Source organism: Leopardus geoffroyi, chromosome A1 (assembly GCF_018350155.1).
Source record: "Leopardus geoffroyi isolate Oge1 chromosome A1, O.geoffroyi_Oge1_pat1.0, whole genome shotgun sequence".
Classification (NCBI taxonomy): Eukaryota; Metazoa; Chordata; class Mammalia; order Carnivora; family Felidae; genus Leopardus; species Leopardus geoffroyi.
In genome coordinates, this window is record NC_059326.1 from 112,684,976 (window position 1) to 112,702,504 (window position 17,529).

The 17,529-nt window shown below is 41.0% G+C and overlaps 1 protein-coding gene across 1 annotated transcript in view; it reads right to left on the minus strand.

Moving 5' to 3' along the window:
* The window catches only part of TRPC7 (transient receptor potential cation channel subfamily C member 7), a 139,548-nt gene that overhangs the window by 88,784 nt on the left and 33,235 nt on the right, over positions 1 to 17,529 (minus strand). The window contains exon 3 of the mRNA XM_045489791.1: positions 3,032 to 3,214. Within this exon, the coding sequence (XP_045345747.1) occupies positions 3,032 to 3,214 (183 nt within the window). The remainder of the gene's footprint in view (positions 1 to 3,031; positions 3,215 to 17,529) is intronic.

A 17,529-nucleotide genomic window follows, 5' to 3' on the forward strand; every position in this document is an offset into this window, starting at 1 on the left:
GCTATAATGACAATGTCCTTACCCAGGGGGAAGTTTCTTGCATTTTCTAGGGAGAAGACAAAGGACAAGATAGGGATGTCTCTGGAAATAGAAAGATTGTCTAGTTCCAAGGAAGGAGGACATCACTGAGTAACAGCAATGATGCTTCCCTGTGGAACTCCAGAGAACTTTACACTTTCCAGAGCATTTCCTCTCATATCCATTCATTTGAAAGTTCACAGAAAACTCTGAAGCAAAAGCTTATATGCCCATTTTGCATATGGGGAATGAGACCCAGAGAGCTTCAAAGATTTGAAGTGAAATAATCATGCTAAACATCTGGTTTCCTGACACCCATGTCATGATTCTTTTCTCTCTACTAGGTGGTCCCTTGTGCACTGGTGGAATAGCTGTCTTTATCTAATGGAGGCTGACATTATGATTGAGCCAGCCAGAAGACTAGACATTAGTGTGTTGCCTGAAGAGAGGCAGACATTCAAGTGAAGGACATGATCCAGGGCTCATTACCAGCCACAGGGTGGCACCCACCAGACTTGAATCTGTGCATTTCATAGACCATGTAGGCTGATCCTGTATTAAAGTTTCCCAAAGACTGTTATATGGAAAACTAGTTTCACCAGATGTTCCATGAGAAATAGAGTTCTTTGGTCAAGTAATACATATTGTAGTCGTCTTTTAATTAGAGTAGAAATGTGTATTAAAAGTTCTATAATGTCTTTAGGCAAAGAAATCCATTGAACTTATTCAAGATCTCCAAATTCATTTGAACACAAAACCTTTTTTTAAGGTCATAGTTACTAGCAGCCCATGAAACTGCCAAGAACAACTAGTTTGCATTAATTACTGAATTCATGGTTTGATTTGATATCATGTAGACAAAGATTTAGGAAGTTTTTATGGTTTTTATTCCAGCCTTAAAACTAACGTATATATCAGGTGTAAAAGGCAGTGTCTTTATAACTAGGCCTTGGTGCTAGTCATTTCATAACTCAATGACCCAGGGTTAGATTGTGCCCATGCAAGCATGCTAAAGTTCATAAATTAAAAATGAAATCTCATTATAATATTAATACACCTTTTTAATATTCGGTATTTTCACTGGTAATTCTTGATGAATAAATGTCAGGGAAAGCTCTGAGTCTGTCTGCTGTTGCATAATGGCATACATGGTTTGAGAGACTTTCTACCCATTGTAGGTCTTTGATATGAGCAACGCTGACTTTTTATGCATGTTGTTTATCATCTTCCTACCTATGGATTGCCCCAGACATTCGACATTCATGATGGATGTTTCCTGAGATCTTTATGACTCCCCTAATTGGCAAATACCACTAAATAATTTCCCTCATAAAGCCTTTTTATTTTGCTCCAAACTGTCATGTGTGTGGAGTGCTTCACTTTTTCCTCTCATTCCTCACCAGGGCTGTTTCGTACTTGGTAGGTGACAACAAGAGGTCGTGGCCAGACTTCTGGACTAGCTACTGATCTACCCTCAGTGACAGTTTTGCTAAGAGGTTTAGATTTGTGTTTCAGAGAAATGGTGAATACTTGCTTTTTGTGGGCCACTGGAATTACTTATGAATAGCCAAAACTGTCACTGTAGAGTCGGCCGATGCCAAACATCCCTTGTTCTTTGCCTCCACCCCGTGCTCCTTCCCTGTGTCTGGAGGCAGCCAGACACACTGACCTGGGGGAGGGAGGAAATGCTTGGGGTTCTGGAAACTCGAGCTCATCTTTACCACTGCTAAAGAGTCACCATAGCAGGGTTTGTGTGAACTCCAAGGGCATGGATATCTCAGCAGCTGCTGGAATGGATTGCTGTGTTCTGATGAAAAGCCTCAGTGAGCTCTTGGGGTTGGCAAAAAAATGAGCTTTTCTGAGCTAAGAAAAGAGGGTTGTACTTGAAGCTGCAGCTCTCTCCCTCTCTTTTCATAGCCCTGTGATTTTAAATGGTAATCAAAGGTCACCTTTCTCATGATTTGTGTAGTTTAACTTTGGGATCAGAGTCTTTGAAAAAGCTATTTTTATTTTTTTATTATTAAAAGTAAAAAGACAAGAAGATTTTTTTCAAACTTAGAAGCTCTCACTAGCTAAATTCCACAGATATATGTGACTCATTGAAGGATGGTTCACTCCACACAAATTAAGCGAATCAAGCAAGAGGACAAGTGCCCAGAGGTCAGTTTGGGGGCATTGAAACTACCCCCAGTATTGACCCTGTGAAATAGTTGGGGAAAAAAATGAAACCCCTAAAGGTTGGTCCCCCATTTTGCTTACATGCGAAGCACGATGGTATTTAAACACATGGATCTTGGGAGCTCTGCTCCGCAGTTTTCATCGGGGTGGATGACATCATCTAACATAAGAGCAGAGTCTCAAAAATGTGGAATACATCTAGAGTGGAAGCATCATTGAGTTTTGCTGCTTAGGACTTCAGTTTGACCACCCACTGTGGGTCTGAGGGCTACAGGGTGCCTGTGACCATCAAAGACACCTTGAGGTTGACTGAGGAGGTGGGACAAGTATTACTCCTGTCAAAGTCTACTTGAGCTTCCTACTATGTACTGTCATAAGCCTCTGGAGTGAAATTCCTGTGAGGCTGCCAGAACCACGGATCCCATGAAGCCTCCACAGTCAAACGTTTTCAACAAGTCCCCAGGCCCGCAGAGAAAGCTCAACCAATGCTATTGATAGACTGGAGTAATATGTTTCTCATGAAAACTTGGGAGTTGGCCTACTTGCTGATGTGATGTCACATTGTCCCTGCCAGTAGTTTAGAGGCTGAAAATCTCTTTTGTTTTCCATGCTCAAAGCCTGTTCGTGGAATTACAGTCATGCTAGCTATCTCTCTTGGGGAGTGAAGGAGTGGGGTGTTGAGAGGGGCTCTGAGCAGTCCTGCAAGGCAGGCAGTTCTCTGTCTAGAAAGAAGTTGGGCGATGGGTGTTTTCACGGTCACCTTGTGGGAACGTAAAATATGCATGGGCCCACTGTCCTGCAAGGCAGGAAGGCCTGGAGAGGTGGGGAAGCTTACCTTCTTGACTTCGTATTTAATGGCGAGTTTGATCCGGCTCAGACTTGGACGGTGGTGGTCGGACCAGACTTGGAAGTTCACATCACCATTTAAAATCGCTTCCACCTCTTCTGTGTCTCGGCATAGGTCCAGCACGCCCACCACAAAATCCTTGCATTGCATAGATAACTTCCTGTAATCATTCTAACAGAATAAAGAGAAATCAGGGGTGTGTCACACTGAGCCCTGCAGATCGGCTTGCCCAGCACAGCAGTGTCCACCCAGTGTTAGCTTACAGAGAGCACTGGAGCCAGGGCGTGCTGCGTCCAGAAGGCACAGCAACCCAGAGGGCATCTCTACACTGGGATTTGTCAGGGTGTGCTGCATGGGCCACCTACGTCTGAGTCACCTTTGGTGCATGCTGAAACTGCAGATTTCCGGGTCCTGTCACCGACTGACTGGCTGGTCAGAATTCCTGCAGAGGCCCAGGGATCTGTCTTTTAACCTCGCTCTCTTAAGTGATTCTGATGGCTGCTGAAGCCCATCCTGGGCTCTTTCCAAGCAGCAGTTCTTTGTCCTCAGTTCTGGGAGAGGGGTGATAAATGAACTTAATTTTAAGGCTGGAAATAACACTTTGCTCATTTAGCTCCAATGTATAATGGTAACTGTTCTACACAGGAAGTTTATGGGAAAGATATGGCTGATAGGCTAAAACTGGAAAAAAATGTACACAGGTGAGCTTTCTTTTTATGGCCTGGAAAACCTGCTAGTGAGCTGTAAATTTAAATATCAAATGTAATTTAAATCTAACAGGATCCTTTCTTACCACAAATCCTTTTATATGGCAAACACGGCTCCTTAAATTACTTGCCTGTTGAATAAACATTTTTAGAGCTTCATCTTTGTTTTGTTCAGTCTTTTTTTTTTTTTAATGAGTTGCCTCTGGAGTTCCCTGTACTCTTCCCTAGGTGTACCTTTCAGAATTCTCTTCAAGAGGCTGCAATTCCTTTCCTAGTGATATGCCAACCTCATTCTCCCCAAAACAGATTGCTTCAATTCCACATAATGATCCAAAATGTCGGACAAAAAAATGTTTCTTGTCACCCTCATGTCACTACTCCCCCAAATATTTTTCTCTAGAGGTTTCCTTGTTCGTTTGTTAGTTGAAACAAGTCTATTCAGAGGGGACACAAGAGCCAGATGTCACTTTTAGTGTTGATCAATGTCAGCAGTCCAGACTGGTAAATAGTAGTTGGCCAACAGGAATGCAGGTTTGCTTTTCCAGAATTTGGATTCCTGAGTAAATAGGTAGGAGTCTGGCAAGCTATAGAAGCTTAGCCATTTTTCTGAATTAATGATTCTTGTCTCCTTCCAGCACTGCTGCGTCAAAATGTCACTGAGCATTAGAGAAAGAAGGCAGTAAATGTTTGTTTGCTGGGAGAAGGATCAAGAAAATGTTTTCTGATAGGAGGTGCCACCCTTCATTTTTATATATAATTTAAAGAGAAGAAGGGAATTCTGGGTAGGAAAATGACTGCTCGGCTCAGGGAGATTGTCATGGAGAGAAATGCAGGGAAGATGCTAGGAGTATTCTAGGTTTCGGTATCTGGCACAGAGCTGGGTAGTGTTATGAAGAGCTGTGTTCTGTGTGCCTCATCCTTAGCACCCCTCCCTCCCTCACTCCCTTCCTTCCCTCTCTCACTACTGAGGGCCTACCACGTACCAGGCAATGAAAACTTGGCAATGAACAAGGCATATGTGGTCTCTGAGTAGTGTGTGGGTAGAGGAGCCTAGGTATCCACTCTCTGGATTGCATAACATCAATGCTAAGTAAAACTTGCTCAGAGCTTATTCCAGCTAGGATATTCTGAGAGCCCTGATGAGCCAGAGGTGGGAAACTCCAGGGACTGGGCTCAGCAAAAGGGACCTATTCAACTCTGGTGGTCCTGCTACCACAACTCAGGTTCCCTAAGTCTCTGGCTCCCACTCCATCACCGTTATTGTCTCTTTCTTGAAAAGAAGCAGTATCAGACTACTGTTGCCTGTTCCTGGTAAGACAGACACTTCCCCATTAGTTGGACATGACCTCATATTCTTGGTAGAAACTCCTGCCTAGAACTGAGTGCATGGAGAGACACAGAAAAGAAGTGGAAAGGGCTTGACCCAGCCCATGGCCCAAGCTCCCAATGCTAGGAATATCAGGCTGTATTGCCCCAGAGCCTCTGTATGTTTCTGGGCTCTGTGCAGTTCAGAATACCAGGTACCGTTTTATTTGAGACTTTTACTTCCCTGGGTTCTTTCAGCTAGCCTGGCCATAAAAAGGGGAGACACACCAGACACCGCAGCCAAAGCGCGTGGTTTGCTTTTTGCCTCCTGCCTTAGACACTGAGGCTGGAAGGCAACAAACCTGGTGTGTGCAGATGGCTGGAAGAGTCAGGGAGAACCTGGGCCTGCTAGGAGGACAGAGATGACATGGGTACGCACAGCTGCAGATTGTGGGGGGTGGTTATGGCCAGGCCCAGGCTTATCAGAGAGAACTGTAGGTGAACATCTCTGGGGAATTACGATGAATGTAATTATTGGGCCAACACTGAGCTCAGTGAGCCTTCCAAGTCACACTGTCCAACTTTAGTTGGGGGGAGATGAGACACTCACCCAGGACCTCACAGGTGCCCTTTTAAAAATATTTTCATTTCTACACATTAAATTCTGCCAGTCCCACTGGGTGACAGATGTTCTTACAGCATCTCACTTAATCCTTATAAAAATGTCATGATGGAAGGACTATCAGCATTTGCAGCTTAAAAAGAGGAAACTGAGACCCGGAGGGAGAAACTAACAGGTTGAATCCACTTTCCCTTCTGTTAGTAACTCACTCATCTCTGGATCACTCTTACCTTCCTTGAAGATTTTAGCTTCTGTCTCACTGCCCTCTTCCAACATTACTGCTCTTGTTATTCTTGGTGGTTCTAATATCCAGAAAGATGGCCCTCCCGTTACTCTGCTCTCTCATTTCCTTGATAGTATCTTTCCCAATGACCCCAGCATCTTTCTTTAACTCTTAACCCAGCCGTTCATTCTCTTAATTATTCCCCACAACTGCAGCTCCTTCATGACTCCACCTTCAAGTCTCCCTGTTTCTGACCACCGCCTCCTATGGGTCAAGCGCACTCCCTCTGGTACCCCAACCCCAGCAATCCTTTGATTCCACCATACCTACAAGCCATTGAGTATACCTCCCTCTTACCGGTTTTCATTCCCTTTAGAAGTCTGTCTCCCTCCTTGCAGTGCTTATATTTCACAGGCATTTGTTAAAATCATCCCTGTACATATATCATCAGCTCTCTTGCCCTCCTCTTATTTCATCCTTCCCATCGAACAAAAGCCGGTCTTGAGTCTAACTCTTCACTGCCCTGTTCCTACCTCTGAATAGTAAATGTGTCTGGAGAACACACAACTGCACTGATCACACATGCTATAGAGTGTCTCCAACCTCAAGTAGTACTTGATGCCTCTGGGCTGTTTATCCTCTCTCTCTCCTAACAAGTATTTCATACCTTCTCCTTTCCTCAGTCTTCTGACACCTCACCACTTCCTCCTAACTCTTAAATGAGGATGTTGTTTCCTGTTTTGCTTGGAAAATAGAAGTTATCAGAAGAGAAGCACCACATGCTGACACCATCACATATTCTGCCTTCTTGCATCTATACTCATAGACTGTTTTTCCTCCTCTTTCTGTGGATGAAGTGTTCTTGTTCCTAAATAAGGCCAACTCGTCCACTTTGGTGCTGGATGTCAGCCCCTTATACCTACTCCTGCAATCTTCTTTTCTTTCTCCTGTGTTGTCAATTTCTCCCTCTCCCTACTGGCTCAGTGTACAAACATGGAACTATTCTCTTCTCTTAAAAAAGAATTCCTTTTGACCCCACTTTGCTGTCCAATTACCACTACAATTTTCTGTTCCCTTTTATAGCAAAACTCTCAGTAGAGTTGTCTACACTCATTGTTTCCAAATGTCCTCCAGGCATTTTTTCTTATTTCATTCAATGAGACTTTCACACCCACATCCATTTTCTCCACTGAGATTGTTTTTATCAAGGTCACAAGTGACTTTTAGGTTGCCAAATCTATTGGTTGATTCTCAGTCCTCACATTATATGACCTAGCAAGAGCTTTGACATAGATGATTACTTCCTCCTCTCTGATACACATTTTTCACTTGGCTTTCAGCGTAACATTCTCTTCTGCGTTTTTTCTTCCTGAATGACTACATTTGTATTCTTTCTAGAATTATTCTCATCTCCCTGATGTCTTAGTTTTGAAATCCCCAAAGATATCTTTGAATTCTGCTTTTATTTATTTAAACTCATTGCCTTAGTGATCTTATATAAGAGCATTAGATACCATCATTTGCTGATGATTCCAAAAGTTATATCCTTAGCACATCCTTCTCCTGAACTTGACTCATACATCCAATTGCTAAGTTGATATTTCCACTTAGATGCCAAATCGCCTTTTCAAACGTAACAAAACTAACTCTGAATCTAGTCTTCTCCACCTCAGTTTCTCCCATTCTTTCACTTGTTCAGGCCAAAAAAAATAAATAAATAAATAAATAAATAAATAAATAAATAAATAAATCTGTCCTGGTCCGCTATAGTGTGTTCTCCATACATCAGTTGGAGGGATACTTAGAAAAAATAGTCAGATCATGGTACTACCCTGTTCAAACCCTCCAACAGCTTCCCATCCCCTCAAAGTAAAAGTGGAGTCATTATGTTGTCCTATAAGGACATACATTTCTAGCCTCTCCATTCTCCTCCTGATTTTATTTCTTGTGTTCTCTCTTTCCCTTAGTGTACTTCAGCCACTCTGATCTCCTTGCTGTTCTCTCAGCACATTTAGCCTGGACCAGACCTTTGTACTGGCTTTTTTTTTTTTTTTTTTTTTTTTGGGCTTGGAATGCTCTTTCCCTAGGTATCTAAATGAATAACTTTTACAACCTATTCAAGTCTTTGCTCACATGTCACTTTCTCAGAAGCCTTCCTTGACTATCTTTTAAAAAATTGTAGCCCTTCTCCATTTGCTATCACCCTTTCCTGCTTATGACCATATGATATATTATATATTTTATCTGTTTATTATATTTATTGTCTATGTCCTCCCCTAGATTGTAAGCTTCTTGAGGTTAGGAAACATTGCCGCTTTATTCACTAATATATAATTAGCGTCTAGAACATTTTTTGGGACATAATAGGTGTTCAGTAAATTTTGAGTCAATCAGAGCAGTTTACTTGTCTAACATAGCTACTAAGTGATTGAGCCAAGATTCAAAACAAGTAGGTCTGACCCAGATCCTGTTGTCTTCCCTCTCACCTTGTTGCCTCTCGGTGAATAGGATATTCTCTCTTTAGCACACTTTAAAAACTAGAAGCTTAATTGGGGCTCTCAACTAACTTGGGGCAATAAAGGGTGGGCTGGGATATGGAAATTTGAACACCCAACAGATTCTGTCATATAGTAAGTGGATGCACAGGTTTTAAAGTCAGGAGAATCTGGAGTTTGAAGTCCTATTTTACTACTTGTTAGTTGTGGGAAATGGAACAAGCCATTCCACTTTTCTGCATGTCAGTTTTTAATCTGTAACGGTATACACACCATGTAATCATTGGGAGAATCAATACCAAAACAATGTAAACTGCTTAGTATAGTTAACAATAAATAACACAAGTTACAAAATAAAAACCTAAATAAATAAAAATTTATATTAAAAATAAAGCCCGTAATGGCAATTTAAAACTTTTTATAGTTGACACACAATGTTATGTTATTTTCAAGTCTATAACATAGTGATTCAACATGTCTATGTTTAGGCAGTTTTTATTATTGTTACCACTTTGTTTTGGCCATTGATTTTACAGTCTTGACCTCTTGGTGTTTGTGGTTTTTAAATGCTGGAGTGAGAGCAAGACTGGCTCATAGGGAGGAAAATGTAAAATACTGGAGAAATCCTTGATTCTTCCCTCCCTCTCCTTCCAGTTCTAATCCATATATCAAAAATATACTCTGAATATGTTCACTTTTCTTTATCTCTGGTGATCACATCAATCCTGTCCTGGTTAGCACCTCCAGTCACCATACCTAGGTTACCAGTGTTGAACTTGATTAAATCTGTAGTGTTGCCAGCCTCCAAATTAATCTGAATGAATTTGTTCCACTTGATGAAATCAGGGTAGTGGGTAGTGTCAGCATCATGCATCATCAGATAATAGATTTCTTGTCTGCCCGCATAGATCTTTCTTATTTTCCACAACTTACATCAGGACTAATCTGATGAACATTAATGTGATTCTTGGTGTCATAGTCAGATGGAAGTTCACTATAGTCTTGTCATTGCTGATGACTTCCATTAAACCAGCATTGTGGTTTATATCAATGTGGACCTTGCCATCCATGTCAATGAACTGCTATATGCAAATCTTCTTTACTTACTATTAGGGCATACTCAAATCTGTGTTTAAAGAAAGTAACAAGGGGGAGCCATTCTTAGCTTGTGGGCACTGGCGAATGGACAAAGAATAAGCGTCCCAGTTTGTCCAGATACAATGCTCTTTGGGACCATGAGCTGTGGCTGTGCTAAGCCTGGAATCAAGAGGCCATAGAGTTTTGCATTTTCCAGAATGTCATATAAATGGAATCATTTATAGCCTTTTGAGACTGGCTTCTTTTACTCAGCTTAATGCCTTTGAGATCCATGCACGTTGTTGCATGTATCAGTAATTCATTTCTTTTTATTTGACATTTGCTGTGTGCTTGTGTCAGTTTATTTATACTTTCACTCAATGAAGGACATGTGGTTGCTCCCAGTTTTTGGCAATTATGAATAACTCTTCTATAAACATTTATGTACAAATTCTTGTGTGAAGGTAAGTTTTTAGTTTTTTAGGGTAAATATCTAGGAGTAGGATTGCTGGCTATATGGCAAGAATATGTTTAACTTTGTAAGAGACTGCCAGTTAGTTTTTGGAATGGATATTATTTTATATTACCACCAACAAATTATGAAAGTTCCAGTTCATCCATAGTCTCGCCAGCATTTGTTATGGTCAACTTATTTTCTGTGTAGTGGTATCTCATTTTAGTTTTGATTCGCATCCCCTAATGGCTCATGATGTCAAGCATCTTTTTATGTGCTCATTTGTCATTTTTGTATCTTTTTGATGAAGTGTCTTTTCACATCCTTTGTCCATTTTTTTTTAAATCGAGTTTATTTTCTTCTTGGGTTTTGAGAATTCTTACATATATTCTGGATATAATTCTTTTATAAGAGATAAGGTTTGTAAATATTTTCTCACTGTCTGTGGCTTGTAGTTTCATTCTCTTACTATCATCTTTCAAAGAACAGAAGTTTTAAATTTATCATTTTTTTCTTTTATGATTATGCTTCTGGTGTTATAGCTAAGCAATCTTTTCTTAACACAAGGTCACAAATGTGTTCTCCTCTGTCTTGCTCTTAAAGTTTTATAGTTTAGATTTCATATTTAGGTCTATGAACCATTTTGTTTTAACTTTTATATAAAGTGTAAGGTTTAGGTCAAGGTTCCTTTTTTTTTTTTTTTTTTTTAATTTTTTTTTCAACATTTATATTTATTTTTGGGACAGAGAGAGACAGAGCATGAACGGGGGAGAGGCAGAGAGAGAGGGAGACACAGAATCAGAAACAGGCTCCAGGCTCTGAGCCATCAGCCCAGAGCCCGACGCGGGGCTCGAACTCACGGACCGCGAGATCGTGAAGGTCAAGGTTCCTTTTATTGCATATACGTATTCATTTGTTCCAGGTGCATTTGTTGAAATATTCTTTCTCTGTTGAGTTGCTTTTACTCAGTTGTCAAGATTGTTGACCGTATTTGTGTGGGTTTATTTCTGTGCTCTCTGTTCTGTTTCCTTGATCGAATATCTATTATTTCACTAGTATTTGGTGTTTTTGTTTTTGTAGCTTTAAGTCTTAAGATGAGGTACTTTGAGTCTTTCAAGTTTGTTATTCTTTTTCAAATTGTTTTGTTTTTTCCTCATTCCTTTCCTTTTCATATGCATTTTTGAATAAGCTTGTTCACATCTATGACAAATTCTGCTGTGCTTTTTCCTGGAATTGTGTTAACTCTATAGATCAGTTTGAGGAACACTCACATCTTAACTACATTGAGTCCTTTAAACTATGAACATGTTCTACCTCTACAGTATTTAGACTTTCCTTGATTTCTTTCCTTAGTGTTTTATGCCTTTTAACATACAGATTCTACATTTGTTTTGTAAAATTTGTATCTAAGTATTTCCTTTTTTTAGCTATAGGAAATATATTTTTTAAAATGCTGAGTTTCCGAGGTGCCTGGGTGGCTCAATTGGTTGAGCATCCAACTTTGGCTCAGGTTATCATCTCACGGTTTGTGGGTTCGTGCCCTGCATTGGGCTCTGTGCTGACATCTCAGAGCCTGGAGCCTGTTTTGGATTCTGTGTCTCCCTCTTTCTCTGCCTATCCCCTGCTCATGCTTTGCCTCTCTCCCCCCTCTCCCTCCCTCTCTCTCTCTCTCTCTCTCTCTCTCTCTCTCTCAAAAATAAACATTTAAAAAATAATAAAAAAATTAAAAGGCTTAGTTTCTAATTGTTGATTACCATGTATAGAAGTATGATTGATTTTTATCTGTGTTGAGCTTATATTTTGTGACTTGGATAAACTTACTGGTGGTTTGTAGATTGCCTATAATGTTTACATAGATCAGCATGTTGTCTGTGAATATGGATTATTTACTCTTGAATGAACACTTAGATGCATTTAGTATTATAAGTACTAAAATAGTCACATGCTTTTATATTGGTTTAAAGATTTATAAAGTATTATGTCTCAACAAAATATTGCCAACAGATTTTTGCTGGCTTTCAACCTCAAATTACTGGCTCAAAAGTTTTTCCTTGGTTAATGTATTGAACAGTTTTTAGAGTATTCATCATGTATTTCTTGTGCTCTCTTTAACACAGATATTACTAGAGATTCTTTGATTTTCAACTGTCCAGAATTTCTTCTCTTTTATTATGGTTCATAAATGTCACGAGCTCACTTATTATTGGGATGAATCTCAGTCTCTAACACAGAGGACGAACCAAAGCCATCTAACATGGTATGTTGATGCTTGAATTTTTAGTGCTAAAGCTATTGTTTTGACAACACCACAATTTATACTACACAACAACACAAATTACTACTTTGCTTAACTTTGGTTAAAAAGCCCAACTCTAAAACTTTTTCAAAGCTACTGACAAATGAAAAGAGAAAAAGAGAAGCTCATTATGCTGATCAGTCAAAAGTTAAGTGAATTTCTCAGACTGATGTTGTGGAGACACCCACATAGTACAGGATAATTAACACTTATTCCTCAGAGGAGACCTTAGAAATTAGATTAAACAATGGTGTGGGCCTCAAATCTACTCCCCCTTCTCCTCTGTTCAGGGACACAGTTATGGGACAGGAATGTTCATTGAAAGCTTCAGCTGAAATACAGTTGGACGTAAATCAACATTTGTGTGCATGCTGGGAGGTTTTCTGCCTTTGATATTTAGGCAGAGTTTGTTTAAAAAAGTATTATAATAGCAGTTTACAATAAAAGAGTTCTAAACGTTTTAGTATTTCATTACGTGGTAATAATTACTCTTTAAAGATGGTGAAAATATTATTCCACTAAGAGAAAGACTGAGAATTGACCATCACATTTAACAACTTGGAGGTCATTGGTCACATTGATGGGAGCAGTTTTGGGAGAGTAGAGGGTATAACTGGTGAGGATTAAAGATTGGGAAGAGATAGAATTTAGGCCAGTAATATAGACAGCTCTTTTGAGGAATTTTATTGCAAAGGAAGGCAGAGAACTGGCAAACTAGCTGATGTGAGAAGTAGGGTCAAGAGAAGCTTTCTTTTTGCCCACCTCTTGCTTCCCTTCCTCCCGATTTCCCTCCCTCCCTCCCCACTTCCTTCCTTCCTTCTCCTGATGGGAGAAACCATAATATTTTGTATATTGTTAGGAACTTTTCAGTGGATAATTATACTGAGCATTGTATATCATATTAGTAGATCATTGTATTAATCCAGTAGCTCAAAAGCATATATGACAGAAGATTAGATATTCATATATAAATGAAGAAATAGATTTAGATAGAATCACATATGGTTTATCTATAGTAGGAGGGAAGGTCAAGCATGTGGGTGAGCATGCCATTAGGTAGATGAATTGGTGGTGGGAATCTGTAGACATTTTCTTTATATTGTATCACTTTTTTTTTTTCAGTGAAATGGGAACTAAAAATTAACACCTGAGAGTAAGAATTGGGGAAGAGGTGATAGAAGTTTGAGAAGAGGTCTAAATAGGTTTTAGGAAAATTTAAGAGTGAATAAATTCAGGAAACAGGATATAATTACTGGAGGACCAAAAAGAGTTTATTTGAGGTTCATGGTCAGAAATTTAAAATGAAGCCAGCTACTGTGGTTGGTTTTTTCTAATCACATTAACCTCCCTGGGTACTGGCATGGAATAGGTAGAATTAGAATACAGCAGATCAGGAGAGGGGCAGAGGAGTGGAGGTGTGTGTGTGTGTGTGTGTGTGTGTGTGTGTGTGTGAGAGAGAGAGAGAGAGAGAGAGAGAGAGAGAGAGAGAGAGAAAGAGCGAGCAGGAGAGAGGGAGAGAGAGACCGTAATGATAGTCCATGGAATTGAGGCTGTTATGAAGGGAGACAGGACTTTCAGGGGAGAGGAAAGTGGAAAGGTTAGGAAAACAAGATGCAACTACACGTTGTCTACAAGATACCGCTTTAAATATAAAGTTGACAGTTTCTTATAAAACTAAACATAATCTTACCATATGATCCACCAGTTGCACTCCCTGGTATTTACCCAAGGGAGTTGAAAACTGTGTTTACACAAAAAGTTGTACATAGATGCTTATGTTTATAGATGCTTTATTCATAGTTGCCAAAATTGAGAAGTAACCAGGATGCCCTTCAGTGGGTGAATGGATAAATAAATGGTGGTACATCCAGGCAATGGAATATTAATTGAACACTTAAAGGAACTGAGTTACCAAGCCATGAAAATACATGTTGGAAGCTTGAATGCATGTTGTTAAGTGAAAAAACCAATCTGAAAAAGATGCAGATTGTATGATTTCAACTATATGACAGCCTGGAAAAGGCAAAACTATGGAAATAGTAATAAGATCAGTGGTTGTCAGGGGATGGGGACAGGAGAGTGGAGAGGGTTAAGTAGGTGTAGCACAGAGGATTTTTAGGACGGTGAAGCTACTTTGTATGATACTGTAATGGCAATGTGTGTCATTCTACATTTGCCCAAACACTTAAGATGCACAACAGCAAGCATGAACTGTAATATAAGATACGGACTTTGGGTGATAATGATGTGTCAGTGTAGGCTCATCAGTTGTAACCAAATATACCAGTGGGGGATATTGCTAATGGGGGAAGCTATGCACTTAGAGGGGCAGGGGATATACAGTAACTCTCTGTATTGTCTCCTCAATATTGCTGGGAACCTAAAACTGCTATAAAAGTAGTTATTAAAAAAAGATTAGTGGGTTGGAGGCCATGGGGCAGGCAAAAGATTGATAGAGTTGGGATTTTAGAGGCAGAAGGAGAAGTTCGAGTGAGTGGTCAGAGAATGTGAGTACGATGCTGAGATTATGGAGAGTTTGCGTTTATTCATCAGGACAGATTCAGGCTCAGATGGGCTCATGGTGACGACATTCAGACTGCTGGAGGACAGAGTGATCCACTGTTGTGGGCAGCAGTGATGAGGGGTAATGGGTAATATTATCTGATGAAATATGATTCAAAGCTGAATATTCTTAGGGAGGAGAGAAGGAGGAAGGTCTGGAAGTAGTAAGGAGCAGCAAGAGAGATATGCCCACTCCACTTCTCCAGGCCCAGGGGTGTGGGGACCATGGGAGCAAAACCTTGCTAGGATTACAGGGGAAATATGTCCCTAAGGAGCACGCCCTTTCAAAGAGGGAGATGGTGATGCATCTCTGAGCAGAGGGGGCAGTGTGATGGGGGATGTTGCTAAGGAGGAACTATGACTTCCAGAGGGTGAAGTGGGGGCTGTCTGGAGATGAAGGGTATGTGGGATCTGAGGACAGAGTAGGGGATAGAAGGAGCCTTGTGGAGAATCGAGTACAGGTTCTGAGGGGGTGACCTCAGAGATGGCAGTAACAAAAGGAAGGATTACAACACTTACACTGTGAGGATTCAGTGAGGCAAGGTTAAACATTTGGCACGGTGCTGGCCACACAGGTTGCACTCAGTACCTTTTAGCTGAGAAGGATTCAAAGCCACCTCCTGCCCCTAGCACTCCCTTCTGCACATCCCCTCACTCATTTGATGGATGAGAAAACTGAATGTTAAGATTTAACACACATGGCTGAATTCTCATTAATTGTAGCTGGAATCACTGAAATAATTAATGGATGTGAGATGCGGGGTAAGAACCTGAGCCTGGTGCTCATTATTGCAGATGAACATTGAAAAGCTTCAACGTAGCTTTCATGCATACACTTAATTGTTTCATTAACCTTCACCATATCAATAAGCTCATGCTCCAAAGGATCATAAAAGACAAATATTCTTCAGCATTTAATCTCCATTTAGGAATGCAGATCCAAGGAAGGTGGTTTAAGTCTAGTACATGACTCAGATAGCAGCATTTCTCACCTTGACTGTCCCAGGGGGATTTAGACAGCCCCCAGGTCCTCAAATCCAGGGTTGTGCCCTGAGGGTGGAGTGGGGCGGGGCTGGCCTCCTGCTACAGTGACCAGCTCAAAGGCCCGACTCTAACTCTGCCACTGGTCACCCACTGCCTCCTTGAATTTATTATTTGCTTCTGTGAGGAGGCCTTCCTTTATCCATCCCATACTTACTCCCTGCATTTCCAGGTGGGTTTTCCGTGTCCTTCATGATTTGGGGAAGTTGTTTATATGGGAGCCATTGGTGATCTCAGAACTTTTCAGCACAGGCCTGGTCAGTGTTTGCATGAAAAGACTGACTGGGAGGTCACTGTTTACATTCCAGAATCAGAGTGTCTGGGTTCTGATCCCAGCTCTGTTGCATGCTGCCTGTGTGATTTTGAGTGTATTCTTAATCTCTCTGTGTGTAACAGGGGTTGGTATTTGGTGTAATGGGGATAATAATGCTATTTGCTTTGTAGGGTTGCTGCAAGGTGTAAATTAAGATAATTTTTATAGATTGCTTAGCACAATGTGTGACAGGTATTAACCAATATGATGATACTTGTGCCTTGTAGGTTAGTAGAGAGCATGGAAAAGTGCCTTTTCTAGTAAAGTTGACACATTTTATCATTGGATTCAATCCCACAGCTTCACGCTGTGTCGGTCCTCAGGTGGAACGTGCAGACAGCAGGACCAAGGTGCAGACATGAAGTAGAGTCCCTGATCATTCACAGTGGGTACTGAGCCTGATTCCTCAGGTGACCGCACTGCCTTTCTTAGGCAGTGTTGACAGTGCCTCTGGTGGTACTTTGGTTTCCAACCCGATTTTTGGTTTACTTAATTGGCAGGTACTGACATCATTAGGGGCTCCTCAACCCATCACCATGACGTTGTGAGGTCCCAAAAGTAATGGATAGTTCTGCTTGTTGATTTTATAATAAGTCCCCTCTGATGGAGTCGGAGGCCTGCCTAAGAAGAGTGGCTGATGAGCAATTCAAGTATTTTATTCACTAATTCAGCAAGTATATTTGAGCACCCACTGTGTGCCAGGCACTGGGGATACAGACCTAAACAAAACAACAGTCCTTACTCTTGAGGAATGACACGTAACCGGGTATGAACCACAAGGTGACTAAAAGTGCTACCCTTCAGGAGAGGCAGAGTATAAACTGAGACCTGGGGATGTGTAAAGTGAGGAATGACCAAGCGGGAGTGGGGAGGAGAGGTAACAGGGAAAGGACACTCCAGAAAGAGCGACTGGCAAGTACAGAGGCCAGAGGGGAGAGAACATGTGGACTGTGTGTGGACTGGGATGGGTATTAGCTACGCTTGCCATAGCATAGGTGTGTGCATACATTATGCACATTATCCACTGTTTTCTCTAACTTCTCATCGTTAAATAAGCATGAACATGGTTGGGTATCCAAAGAATTCATGCACACTCTCTGCACATCCTTATTCAGATTAAAGATGCTACTTGGTTCTCTCTCATGGAACCCCTAGCAGTGCCTCTGCTCAGCTTTCTGCTTTTTATACTGGAACCACAGGGAACTGAGACTGGAAGACAGGTGTGCCCATGTGAGACTTGTTCCATCCTCGCACCTCCCAGCCACCTCTGCACCCCTCCCTCCCTTTCTCCTCTCCCAGCCCTTCACCTGCACACACACACCACTCTATCAACCGTCCATCAGTCAGCGATTCCAGTGATTTGTGTTTGGTGTGATTGCTCCAAACTGTGA